Source organism: Petaurus breviceps, unplaced genomic scaffold (assembly GCF_028583685.1).
Source record: "Petaurus breviceps papuanus isolate PSGF00001 unplaced genomic scaffold, PetGlider_PUasm1.0 90925, whole genome shotgun sequence".
Taxonomy (NCBI): Eukaryota; Metazoa; Chordata; class Mammalia; order Diprotodontia; family Petauridae; genus Petaurus; species Petaurus breviceps.
Window position 1 is genome coordinate 22,253,336 of NW_027187380.1, and position 14,203 is coordinate 22,267,538.

The 14,203-nt window shown below is 33.4% G+C and overlaps 1 protein-coding gene across 7 annotated transcripts in view; it reads left to right on the forward strand.

The window, feature by feature from the left end:
* The window catches only part of LOC138152591 (ATP-binding cassette sub-family A member 10-like), a 159,126-nt gene that overhangs the window by 86,177 nt on the left and 58,746 nt on the right, over window positions 1-14,203 (forward strand). For all 7 annotated transcript variants that reach the window (XM_069076546.1, XM_069076547.1, XM_069076545.1 and 4 more), the window contains 4 exons: window positions 1,884-2,073; window positions 2,583-2,749; window positions 4,751-4,884; window positions 13,094-13,231. In XM_069076546.1, the coding sequence (XP_068932647.1) occupies window positions 1,884-2,073; window positions 2,583-2,749; window positions 4,751-4,884; window positions 13,094-13,231 (629 nt within the window). The remainder of the gene's footprint in view (window positions 1-1,883; window positions 2,074-2,582; window positions 2,750-4,750; window positions 4,885-13,093; window positions 13,232-14,203) is intronic.

Consider the following 14,203-nt stretch of genomic DNA (forward strand, 5'->3'; position numbering starts at 1 on the left):
TTGTTGACAGCATGGCCCCTAGCAATTCTTGAGAACATTTAACCTGTCAATTGCTTCTAAAGATGCTGCAACTTATATCTCCTCAGTAGTCACAACTACTGGAGATCTGGAAAAGATAGCAGAATCTTATCTCAGAATACATGGCTCTTGGTGTCAAAGTTCACTGCATTTTTTGTTCAATATCAGATACAGATATGGTTTTATCAATGGAAAGATAAATTACCATCTGTTTTGCTACTACACCTTAATCACCATGGGGTCTATTCTTCTGACGTGTAGCTTCTATATGCATTTTTATTATGCATCTTTCACTTTTTTGTATGCATCTTTATTATTATATGAGTTCCTTCAGATTGAAGTAATGCTTTTGTATTGATATCCCCAACAGTTAGTGCAGTGTTTTGCACATAGTACTTAAAATGCTTTTTTCCATTCATAACCTCATGCATTCATCATTTTTGATACTATTTTTAAAGGACCTTTTATTCATTCTGTTATCTGGTTTTGCATTTATTTTATCTTCTGTATACTTCTTTTAAAAATTTTAATTTATTGGTGTTTCTTGTGCATCTGCTTAAGTCTTTTTAGACAAATCCCATTGTCTTCCTCATTGGAATTCTTTCCCTAGTGTCTTCAGAATTTTACTTTTGAGTATGTTCCTCCTGGGTTGTTTCTCTGGAAGTATCAATCTCTGGGATCCTACCTGGATTTTTTAAAGTCCCAACTGAACTCCCACTTTTTACAGGAAGTGCTGATCTCCTCTAATTCTAGTGTCTTTCTTCTGTTGATTATCTCAGTTTCTCTTCCATTGAACTTATTTGCACATGGTCTTTTGGATGTTTTTCCCCCATTAGACTGTGAGCTTCATGAGAGCAAGGACTGTTTTTTGTACCCCCCCCCCTTTTTTTTGCATCTCTAGCATTTTGCATAGGATCTGGTAAATACTAGGTGCTTAATAAATCTTTATTGACTGACTGATTGATCTATGTTTCTTTCCTTACAAATCTGCTTTCTCAAAATCTATAATTCATCATCACACTATGCCCACATTTTCTCTCCAACAATAAGCATGGTAGTATGCATAGAAGGAAGGGGACAATTCTGAGAAATAATATGATGATAGAATAGACAAGACAAGAACTTAAAAATGCTGATCCTGTAAGTCTGAAAAAATAAGTCATCTTCCAAAATACTTGCTTAATAGATGTACTGACTTTAAGGTCTGTAAGAGAGCTTAGATATAAATCAATCTACTCTATTTTACACACGACTAAAGTGAAGTTCAGAGAAATTAAATGTTTTGTTCCTAATTGTTTAGTATATAAGAGGTAAAGCCAGGATTCAAACCACTATCTTCTAACTCCAGCATCCAAATCCAGTATTCTTTCTACTGAGCTACAGACTCCACTTAAGAAGTAGTTTGTTAATTTGTCAGAATTGAGCTTGCCAAATGAAATTTATGTGCACGTAAAATGTATGAAAAAAAATCTTTAGCATCATTTATTTCTTATCTTTCAATTGTTATGAACCCTCTAAATAGTTTCAATATTTCTAAAGAGGTACCTGAAATATGCTTAAAACAAGGATAGGAGTTAGAATTGTGATTTCATTATAAGGAACTCTCGATTGAGAATTTTCCCTTTGCCAATATAGATCAGCATCTTCTCTGTAACTTAGATAGTCTTAGTCAGTTGCCTAAAGCACCAAGAAGCTAAGCGATCATGCAGTCAGTATGGGTCATAGGCAAGACTTGAACCTAGGTCTTCTAACTCTAATGTAAGTTTTGTAATAATTATACTATATCATCTCTATTTTATTTATAACTAAGGTATCTCTTTATAAATGACTTATTTTGTATTGTGACTTTCTTGATATGTCCATAGATTTTGGCATTTTGGGGCAGGAACAAACAGAAGTGACAAGAGACGCTGAGTGCTTTGTTGAATTGGAACAAGCCCTTTCTTCAGTTCCTGAAATGATTAGCAGGATGGCTCTGTGGAGGAAGCAGGTCTGTGCAATAGCAAGGATTCGTCTCTTAAAGTTAAAGCATGAGAAAAAAGCTTTCCTATGCCTGTGAGTATCAAACAATTACACATTTGTTTGGCAAATACACATTTAAAATGATTCAAGCCTAAATGGAAGAAAAATCATAAAGGAACTTCTAGCTGTTTATCTATCTATCTCTATCTTTCAATCTCTCTATATTATCTATCATCCTTTTTTTAAAAAATCGAACAGTTTGGGGTGGCTAGGTGGCACAGTGAGTAAGAGCACCGGCCCTGGAATTGGGAGGACCCGGGATCGGTTCCAGCCGCAGATACTTAACACCCACACAAAAAAACTGGCCATGTAACCTTGGGCAAGTTACTTAACTCCAATTGCTTTAAAAAAATTGAACAATTTGCAAAAAAGAATTTTTTATACATATTTGCTCTGCCATGCTTCCTTTCTCATTGATTATGATTATCATTAAATGTGTTGGATGAACTTATATTCTTATGAATTTGTTTCTAAATGGAGCTTGATTCAATGACACACAAAATAAACATTGTCACACATAACTTTATTTTTCTTCTATTTAGATTATTGGTGTTTGGAATTGGTTATTTCCCTTTCATTATGGAAAACATATTGTATAGAATATTTCGTCAAACCAATTCTTGGGGAATTTCTCCTAACATGTATTTTCTTTCTCCTGGACAACATCCACATACACCTCTCACCAGCCTATTGATTGTCAATAACACAGGTAAAATAAATATATGCACATATAGGTGATTGACATCTATCCTTCCATTTAATTTACTCTTAAGAAATAATAATTGTCAGAAAATGAAAATATCCAACCTCATTCAGCATGCATAAAATAGCACTGATAAGGCAAAGGAAAAATTGTCTGTTTAGCTTCTGTGCTAGGATAGGGAGAGGGCGATTAAAGCACAACGAATCTGGATTATGATTAATTATATTTTCATATTTCACTTAGGTCAAATCCCTACACAGAAACCCAAGAAAATCTCTTTTCCAGAAGACCCATAGGCAAGCCCTGCTACTAAAGGCAATCATATTAGTAATTATATATCAGGATAATGGTTTATTAGGAAAGATGCATTATTACATAAATGAATAGTAGCATTACTTCCCCACCTCCAATTCTACAGGCTTTCCCCAATGCCACTTTCAAGAGCAACATGAGAGTCTTCTCATGTTTACAACCTTTGTCAGACTATGCATTGCATCTGTCTCACAATCTACAGTGTTTCTTTCAACTATAATCACTGGTTTCTACAGTTGTTTTAATTATAGTCTTTTCTGCTGCTGTCAGCTAAATTCTTCTCCTTGGCATGATCTCTCCTATCCATTAGAGGGACCTACCACTCTCTTTGTGTATCTGGTACAAATAAAAGGAATCTAGGATTTTCTCTCCTGATGTTGTAGGGTGCTATAGTTACCCATTGTAACATTCTCTACAAATTTCATAACTTTAGAAAAAAGGTGCTAGATCAGGTATTTTCCTTTTTTCATGGATTATCTCCTCTATATATACAGAGACACATCGACTGAAATTTCTTTCAGTCTCTGTATGCACTGTAAGAGTTAGTCAGAAGCATGTTCTTTGGGTTCCCCTTCACAAAGTTACCTCTCCTTTTTTCCTTGTAGCTTATTGTTTCCCATTCCACGTGCAATTATTGCAAAGTCTCAGATGCAAACCTGGGATCATGAAGCTGGCTTTAAAAATAATTTGATAATCGTATTTCAATATAGTTGGCTTCTTTTGTAATCTCAGGTTTTTTATTTTATGCATTTAAAAACATTATTCTGAAAAAGACTATAAAGGCTTTGCCAAACTGCCAAAGTAGTTCATAATGCCAAGAAAGATTAATAACCTTTGCTCTAAAGTGACCTAAATTCCATTTTAATATATTGTCTAATCATTGAGATCAGAGATAGATATCCAAGCCCAAAGGAACAATGTCTTATCTCTACTGTTAAGTATTAAGACTTTGGTAAGGGATAAGAAGACACTGATTGTTCCCTAACTAATTTTTTGAAATTTAGTGGATAAGATTATTCAAATCACATTTGGAAAGGCTGTCTCTAGGCAGCAATTGAAACACACATGCCTTTCGCATAATTCTCGCAAATTGGTTGGAGTTGGGAGTAATGGCAAACTTTAAGAGAGAATAACAGCCTTCCAGGAAAGTGTGGGTGGCAGGAAGACAAGCTCAACTGAACCAGCTGAGTAAACAATTTGCTGTAATCTGGGGGGAAATGACAGGCCTTAGTAGAAACAAGTGGAATTAAAGTCTTCTCTAAGTTTTTCAGATAATGGAAAATAAATAATGATAAAATACAGAGAAATATAGTGTACATTTTGACAGCTATATTCAGTTGAACCTGCAACTGACCAATTAATAGGACAGAAAGATGTTTAAAAGCAAGTTAGATAAGTGCTATTTGTTTACAGCAATAGAACATTCCTGAGTTACAAATTCCTTTCTACATCCATTATCAAAATTTCATTTACTGGTCTCTGGAAAAATGACATAAATCATGAGAATGAAATGTTTATTTGTACAAGAATTACAATGTTCACAAGTAACCTTTTTACATTCTGGGAAATTTGATATTTCTATGTATAGTAGGTTGATCAAATCCACTTACATTTTGATGAGTTTTAAAATAAAATTAGCTTTTTGTGTACTTATTCATGATTGAATCCTGTCTTCTATTATTCCCTACATGTTAGGATCGAGTCTTGAAGATTTTGTACGTTCATTAAAACGTCAGAATATTATTTTGGAAGTAGCTAACTTTAGGAATAAAAATGGTATAGAAGATCCATCATATAATGGAGCCATCATAATCTCTGGTAAACAAAAGGTATGTTCTCTATTCCTTTATGTGGGTATGCGTGTGTGCATGTGTGTGTGTGTGTGTGTGTGCATGCATGTATTTAACTAAAGGGTTTAAGCCATGCAACAATTCATAAAAATAGAAACATAGCAATTAATCTAACTTAAATTTTATTAATTCAGAAACACTTTGTCCATTTTTAAATATGATACCATATTCTGCAAAAAACCAAAGCAAAACCTTTGTGAGATGCTCTTGTCCATAACAATAGCAATGATAACAATAACCACTACCATTACCATCTTGAAAAATCCAGCCCATCATCTGATTCCCAAAGGGAGTGGGTCTTGACCAAGGAAATGTTAAAGATACAAGTTAAGGTGATACATAGAGTGTACATTCTGGGACTGTTATGGTAGCTGTTAAAGGCCTGACAGAAATACTGGAATACTAGCAAGCTAGACTATGAAGATACCATTTATTGGATTAGCACTTCAGTTAGTGTGATGTTAAAGAAATAGATCTGTATGGTTTAGGTTTATAAATTGACCTTACACAAAACAAGTTCAATGATTAGATTGACTTGAAAGACAGTTGGCATGGAGGGTACTTTGTGTTCTGATGTTACAGGAAGGAACAAAAATCAGAAATACCCATACCCTGCATGGTGTTCATCACTAAAGTGAGCAGACTATGCTTGAAATAAACTGGACATGATTGTTTCCATTATATGTCAGTATCTTATGATACCAAATCAGAAACAGATATTATAGACAGGAACTTCATATTATTTTTTTTTTGATGGTACCCTCAGTTCCAAGTCTGAGAGCAATGTATTACTGACAATAACACTAGCTGATGTTTATATCAGAGAAGTTAGGCAACACAGTGGATAGTGTCTGACCTATAGAGTAAGGAAGACGAGTTCAAATGTGACCTCAGACACTTACTAGCTATTCATGCAAGTCATTTAACCCTATTTGCCTCAGTTTCCTCATCTGTAAAATGAACTGGAGAGGGAAATGGCCAACCACTCTAGTATTTTTGCCAAGAAATTCCCAAAAGGAGTCATGAAGAATTGGGCTCAACTAAAACAACAGAACAAGAACAACATTTATAGAGTGCTTCCTATGTGACAGGCACTGTGCTAGGCACTTTGCAGTTATCTAATCTGATCCTCACAACAACCTTAGGAGGTGGGTGCCATTATTACTCTAATTTTGCAGATGAGGCTTACAGAGGTGAACCAAAGTTGAACTCAGGTCTTCTTAACTCCAGACCACTGAAGCACAGGACAATCATAGGAAATAATTTCCTTCCTAAGCCTAACCTATCAATCAATAAATCAATTGATAAGACATTTATTAAGAGCCTACTATGTACCAGACACAATACTAAGTGATGGGGATTCAAAAAGAGGCAAAACAAACAAACAAACCCCAGTCCCTGCCCTCAAGGAGCTTACAATCAAATGAGGGAAACAATATGTAAACACATACATGCACACACAAATACAAAGCAAGCTCTATACAAAATAAATAGAAAATAATTAAAAGAGGGAAATCACTGGAATTGAGATGTGAGGGAAGACTTTCCATAAAAGATGGGATTTTAATTGGAAGCCAGGGAGGTCAGTAGTAACAGTGGAAGAAGCAAAACATTGTAGGCATGGGAGACAGCCACATAAAATGTCTAGAGCAGAGAGTTGGGAATGTCTTGATCTTAGCAAGGAGATCTTGGCAAGGAGGCCAATATCATTAGATCAAAGAATATGTGGCAAGGATTGAAGTATAAGTAGACTAGAAAGGTAGGAAAAGGTTAGTAAATGAAGGACTTTGACTGCTAAACAGAAGATTTTTTTATTTTCTCCTAGAAGTAATAGGAAGCCACTGAAATTTATTGAGTAGGTGGGATTGAGTAGGTCAGATCTGTGTTTTAAGAAAATCACTTTACTTGCTGAATGGAGATAGTATAATGAAGATCCACCAGCAGACTATTGTAATAGACAAAACAGAAAAAAAAATAAGGAGCTACTACACTTTGAAGGAAGGAAAGCTGGAGAATATGGGGTAATTTAAAATCTTTACTTAACAAGAAGTTATATCAAATAATGAAATGTATGACAAAAATAAAATGCCGATGTCTCAGATGATGTTGAAAAGGAGATGAACATACTTTGGAATTTCAGAATTCTCTTTTTGAGTCTGATTCTATTAATGATAATTCACCAGTAAATCAGTTATACCGGAACAGAATAATTTATTTAAAGCTACAATTTATTATAGCCATTATTTATGCATTCTCCAACAATATTTGATAAAAAGTGTAAAAACATTCCTGGACCTGGACACAGTAGTATTTATGTTGGTCATTGCCATGGTAAGAATTGTAGGATGAAAGTGGAACTATCAAATGATAGTCCTTAAGAATGAAGATTAAATACCATCATGACAGAAGTGACTTGAGAGACCTATTAAAGTTCTGTGCACCAAAAATCTTATGAGTATAAAGAGCAAATTATTTATTTATTCAGTAATTGTTGAGTAAATTATCCAAAAGTATGCTGACATTTATACTGTCTTTCTTAATTATTGCAAAATTTTATGCTTTCTTCACTCATGACTTTTTAAAAATATACTACAGCTATATACAAGTAGATCCAAGTATAGATTATGCTAGATTATTTGATTTCTACATGGAAAACTGTTCTTTATTTAAAACATGAAACCAACACAATAATATTAAAAATTGTCATAAAGCATGGTATTTTTCAGGGAGAAAATTTAAGTCCATCATAGTTCTATTTAGCTTTCACTATTATTATAGCTCCCAAATAGAACCAACTATGGCTTCTAAGTTAAGGAGTGGAACCAAAGCATCTTATTAATCACCTACTGTACATTAATGACATCAAATTATAGGGTTCCACTGCAAAAACACATTAAACAACTTTTTCACTTCTTAGAATCTTTTCCAAATGATATCAAAATGTCAGTTAGTTTTAGTAAGTGTAAAATTCTTACTGTGTGTCAAGAAAAGGTAGAGACAGAAAAAGAAAGAAAAAGGTAGAGAAAGAAAACTCTTAGAACAAGATAACATTTCACTGAGCAATAGTAAAGCCTGACAAGTACAGTTGTTGGACTTGTTAATTATAAATTTAGATGAAATGTATGGGGCATCTAAATTCCAAAGGCAGAATCAAAAGCCCTCCTTGAGTGAAATTCACATGAACTTAGCCAACAATATGTTGACAAAGAAGAGCTGAACAAATGGTGGTTTGATTTGTTTATGGAGATTAAAGGGCTTATCTTGGAAAAAGTTACAGAAAGGTTGTGCCTTAAAGAGCCTGGCTTGGGGAGGAATACAGGTCATACAAAGATTGATAGAAACTCTGTAATATGCTACTCAGACTATAAAAATTTAATACTTACTTACAAAACATAACTTCATCACTAGAGCCCTACATCACAAACTCACTATCTTTCATTGACTAATGAATGACAAATCTCCATATTACAACTATGGACTTCAAAATTTCCTAGAGAACTAAATCAATAAATTTTATGGCAAAGGGAGCATCATCACAGACATGTTTATTACCTACAGATGGCCAGACATAACATCAGTACATAAAAGTTAGGGAAGTCATTTTGAATAGATGCTGCCACACCAAATACTCCTAAGCTCCAAGTTCTAATAAATGAAAAGTGTTCAAATTATAAGGACTTATAAGAAAAAAATAACTATGTGAGCCTAAAACCTACATTTTATCTTCATCATCCTGTTTTTTTGTTTGTTTGTTTTGTTTGCTTTTTGGAGGGGGAAGGTAGTGCAGTTGGGGTTAGGTTGACTTGCCCAAGGTCACATGGCTAGTTTTATGTTAAGTGTCTGAGGTCGGATTTGAACTTAGGTCCTCCTGACTACAGGGTCGGTACTCTATTCGCTGTGCCACCTACCTACCCCCATCCTGTCTTTTACTGGGGTTAAATCAAAGATGTTTTTAATGAACCTATAGAAGATGAGTTTATATTCTAATACTTTTGTCCAACTTCAGTTTTTTTTTCTTCTACCTAGGCGACAATCCACAGAACACTAAATATAATATAATAAAAGCAGGCCAATGATTTGTTCTAGGGCTATTTCTATCTTCACTCTGTCAAACAAAAAGATTATTATATTTCTATAATAGCAATAACTCACATTTCCATAGCTTTATAAAACACTTTCTGCACAATTCTATGAGAAGAAAACATTTTTAATGTGTTTGAATAATGAATGAGTTAGACTTCAACCTTATTTCTCAGACTCAAAATATAATAAAATGTTTTAATTTGTTAATACATATTGTTAATAATAATAGTTACAACCCTTGACTAATAAAATGTTAATTTTATCTACTAAAATATCTACTTTGAAATGTGTGAAAATAATCCCCCTTAATATCTTCTATATAGTCATATACGTATGTATTGAGTTCAAAAATGCTAATTTTTTCAATTTGTGTATTCCATAAGCAATGAAAAGAATGTAAAAGAGTATTTAAAAGGTAAATTTGCTATGGCTAATTCTAAAATCGGTTTGTGTTAACATTTCCCAATTTCTTAATATTAACCAAAATGAGTGTATCTAGGAAAACAAAAGTAATGTGTAGTACTAGGTGGTAAATTAATTTGTGGGTATTGTTCATATTTATTAAAATAATTATGCCCAAAGTAAAATTTCTCACTTTTTGTTCATTCTAGATATTATCCCTCAGAGCTCCATGTAAATTTAAAGACAAAATTTTATTAAAACAATTTATTAAAACAAGGGCAAATCAATTTGTAGATATGCCACTATAAGGAACTATTTTTTGCTCTTAGGGACTTTTACTGTATTCAGAAAATGAGGTGTAATTTTCAACCATTTGCAGGTCAGAGATGCTGATCTCTGTTTTGTAATAGAAAGCATGCCATCTGAAACCTTAGGCAAAAGCAATTCATAAATTATTTTAAGAGACTTAAGTGTTTGTACAACATAACAGTCAAGGCCATTGATCTCAGAAGGTCATGTCTTATAGTTTCTTCCACTCATTTCTAATTTCTATTCTGAAAGAAAAGAGGAGAAAACAAATTGCATTAATTCCTTCTCCATTTCTGTTTAAAATCTTAAGGAAATTCAGAAAAACAGCAACTTTGCACTGAATACAATACAATGACAGCAAATCATATTTTAAAAATAAAATAGTACTTAACTTATCTACTATTACAGAAGTACAACCACAATAACTGAAAAAAAAATAGTAACAAAATTCATTTGGAAGAATAAACAGTCCGGAATATCAAGGGAATTAATGAAAAAAAAATGCTAGGGAAGGTGGACTAGCTATACCAGATTTCAATTTGTATTATAAAGTAGCAGTCATCAAAACTACTTGGTACTGGCTGAGGAATAGAGGAGTCGATCAGTGGAATAGATTAGGCACACGAGATTCAGAAGTCAACAACTATAGTAACCTATTGTTTGATAAACCCCAAGTTTTTGGGATAAGAACTCACTATTTGACAAAAACTGCTGGGAAAACTGGAATATAGTATGGCAGAAACTGGGCATAGACCATTATCTAACACCATATGCCAAAAACAAGTCTAAATGGGTGCATGATCTAGGTATAAAGGTTGATACTGTAAGCAGTCTCATAAAACAAGGAATAGTTTACATGTCAGACTTACGGAGAGGGAAAGACTTTATGACTAAACAAGAATTAGAGAACATTATAAAATGTAAAATGGATAATTTTGACTACATGAAATTGAAAAGCTTCTGTACAAACAAAGCCAATGTAACCAAGATTAAGAGGGAGGTGGGAAATTGGGAAAGAATCTTTACAACCTATGTCTCTGACAAAGGACTCATTTCTAAAATATACAGAGAATTGAGTCATATTTATAAGAATACAAGTCATTCCCCAATTGATAAATGGTCAAAGGATATGAACAGGGAATTTTCAGACAAAGAAATTAAAGATATCTATAAACACATGAAGAAATGCTCTAAATCACTATTGATTAGAGAAATGCAAATCAAAACAACTCTGAGGTACCACATCTCACTAGTAAGATTGGCTAAGATGACAAAACAAGAAAATGACAGATGCTGGAGAGGATGTGGACAAATTGGAACACTAATGCATTGCTGGTGGAGTTGTGAATTGATTCAGCCTTTCTGGAGAGCAATCTGGAATTATGCTCAAAGGACTATAAATACTTTCATATCCTTTGACCCAGCAATACCACTCCTAGGGTTATATCCCAAAGAGATCATAGAAGTGGGAGGAAGACCCATATGTACAAAAATATTTATAGCAGCTCTTTTTGTGGTAGCAAAGAATTGGAAATTAAGGGGGTGCCCATCAATTGGGGAATGGCTGAACAAGTTGTGGTACATGCATGTTATGGAATACTATTGTGCTATAAGAAAAGAGGAGCAGACGATCTTCATATTTATCTGGAGAGGCTTATACAATCTGATGCTGAGTGAGAAGAGTAGAGCCAGGAGAAATTTGTACACAATTACAGATACAACATATGTGTGATGACCAAATTTGATAGACTGGACTCTTCTCAGCAATGCAGTGATATAAGTCAATCCCAAAAGACTCATGATGGAGAGAAATATGTGCATCCAGAGAAAGAACTAGAAAGAACTGAGTTTATATCCAGGTGGAAGCAAAATACCTAATCTTTTTCCTTCTCTTGTTTGGTTTTATGTCCTCTTTACCATTTTTCATTCCATCTGATACAATCTGTCTTTATAACCTGACTAATATCTAATATGAAAGTATTTACAGATCCTATACTTGACTATATGCTGCCATGGGGGGGAGGGGAGGGAGGGGGACAAAATGTGAAATTCAAGGAATTGTGGAATTGAATCCTGTAAACTAAAAGGAAACAAACAAATTAATGAAAAAATAAAAAAAATTTAAAAAAGAAAAAAAAACAACCTCCAATCCTTCTAGCTTTTCATTATTCTTGCTGGATTTTTTTTTCTTTAAAGAAAACTTGAGGGTTGGCAGAGGAGATGCTAGGTATAACTAGTCTCCTTTCAAATCGCATTCAGACAGTCGAATTATAAATGTTTTTTTAATTGGCTCTTTTTTCTTTTGTTCTAAATGGGGCAGAGGGTTTGGAAAGTTGAGAAGGAAGGGTTTTACTGATTGAAATAAAATATTACATAAGACAAATTAACTGATACAAAAGGAAATAATAAAATTTATTGGCTTATATAATAAAACTTACAACTTCAAAAAGAAAAATTGATCAACTCCCCTGATAAGGAAAAAAAGGACAAAAATATCAGAATTTTTGTTTCTCATTTTTAAACTAAAAGGTCAATTATCTCATTTAACTGGAATTGGAGGGACCTAACCACCTCTGAAAGGTGGGATTTTGTTGGGTCGTATCTTCCCCGTAAAGTTAAAATCTACTTTCATGGCAAAATATTGCCATCTATTGGACTATTGCTGGCTAAAGACCATTTGAGTCAGTGTGTCCTTAACATTTCATGGAACTCTTGATGTTTCTAATCAAGACTGGATGTATTTTTTCTAAAATATTAAAATTAAAGTTAATTATATGTAAAATTCCACGAGCAATAATTTTTATTGTGAAAATAAATTTGGGATGGTTAGGTGCCTCAGTGGCCTTGGAGTCAGAAGGACCTGAGGTCAAACCTGGCCTCAGACACTTTATACTTATTAGTTGTGTGACCTTGGGCAAGTCACTTAACCCCAATTGCCCTGTCTTCCCCTTTCCAAAAAGCAAAAAAAAAAAAAGATTAAATTTAGTCCGTGTTATTTATAAATTTTCTGTGATTTCTCTTCATTCTAGAAGCTTTATATGTCCTTAGCACTCCCCCACTCTGATGAATGTTTAAGATTTCCATCCCTATTTTGTTTTTATCCTCAAAGTGTTCCATGGCTCAATTAGTTTGGGAAACAGTGATTCAAAATATGCTATTATATATATATGTATATATATATATATATATAAAGTAGCCATTATTTCCAATATCAACATTAGTTGAGAGTTTCAAAATCCTGAGTTCTCGAACACAAATAGGTATGCTGCCAAATGTTGTTAATGCCAACATTAACCTCATTCAGGACCTTAGCCAGAACATTGTGATTTATAATGTTTTCATGTATCATACATCAAAAACTTTGCTTTAAGAGCTCACATTTATCCCTCTTCAGCATTACAGGTTTTCAGTTGCATGCAATACCAAGAGGCTGAACTGTTTTCCTGTTCTCATGGGTGTTATTAGCAATGGACTACTTGGAATTTTTAACCTATCAGAACATATTCAAACAAGGAGGAGCACTTTTTTTCACGTAAGTTTAGTAATGCTTCAGTTATCCATCACTGTTAGTAAATATAATGTTTTAGAGAGTGACCTTTCTAGATAAATGAAATCTTTTATTAGCCATGAAGTCTTTTCCCCTCTCCTTATTAAGAATTTTTAGGGGAAATTTTTCCAAAATGTATATTATATTTCCCTACTTTATTAAAAAGAGTATAATAAACATAATTTAAAATTTTCATGGTTACTTGGTTAATTATAAACCACAGGTTCCAAGAAATTTAAGGTATGAGAACACTTTAGAATAATGTAATCCAATCCTATTCTTTTTAAATTTATCTTTCATTGATTTAGTTTTTTTATTTTATATCACCTTATCTTCCATTATATCCTTCCCTACTCCCTCTTCCTTGTTTCTAAAACAAAGAATTGAAAAAAAACATTTTGGCAAAGCTAACCAACAGATCAAATTATATATATATATATATATATATAATATATTCATATACATACATACATATGTATATATGTATGTATGCAATGCTCCATAACCATTGTCCCTTATATTTACAGTTTAGTAACTTGTAATATTACATTCCCAAATTGCTTTCCAGAGTGTCTGGACTACCTCACAGTTCCAACAATGAATTAGTGTGCCTGTCCTATAACCATTCCAATATTTGATCCTCCCCTCCCTCATTTTTTGTTATCTTTGGAAATCTGATGGCTATGAGGTGGAACCTCAGAGTTAGGTTATCCTTTGACCATATATGTACTTAAGACTATCTCTTGTTCTTATATATTTGAATTAGTCATTTAACCTTTATTTGCCTCAGCTTATTCCTCTGTAAAATAGGTATAATAATAGCAACTACTTCTCAGGGTTGTTGTGAGAATAGAACGAGATGATAATTCTAAAACACAACACAGTGCCTGGCCCACTATATTATCATTATTCCTTCTCTCTCTCTCTCTCTCTCTGTCTCTCTCTGTCTCTGTCTCT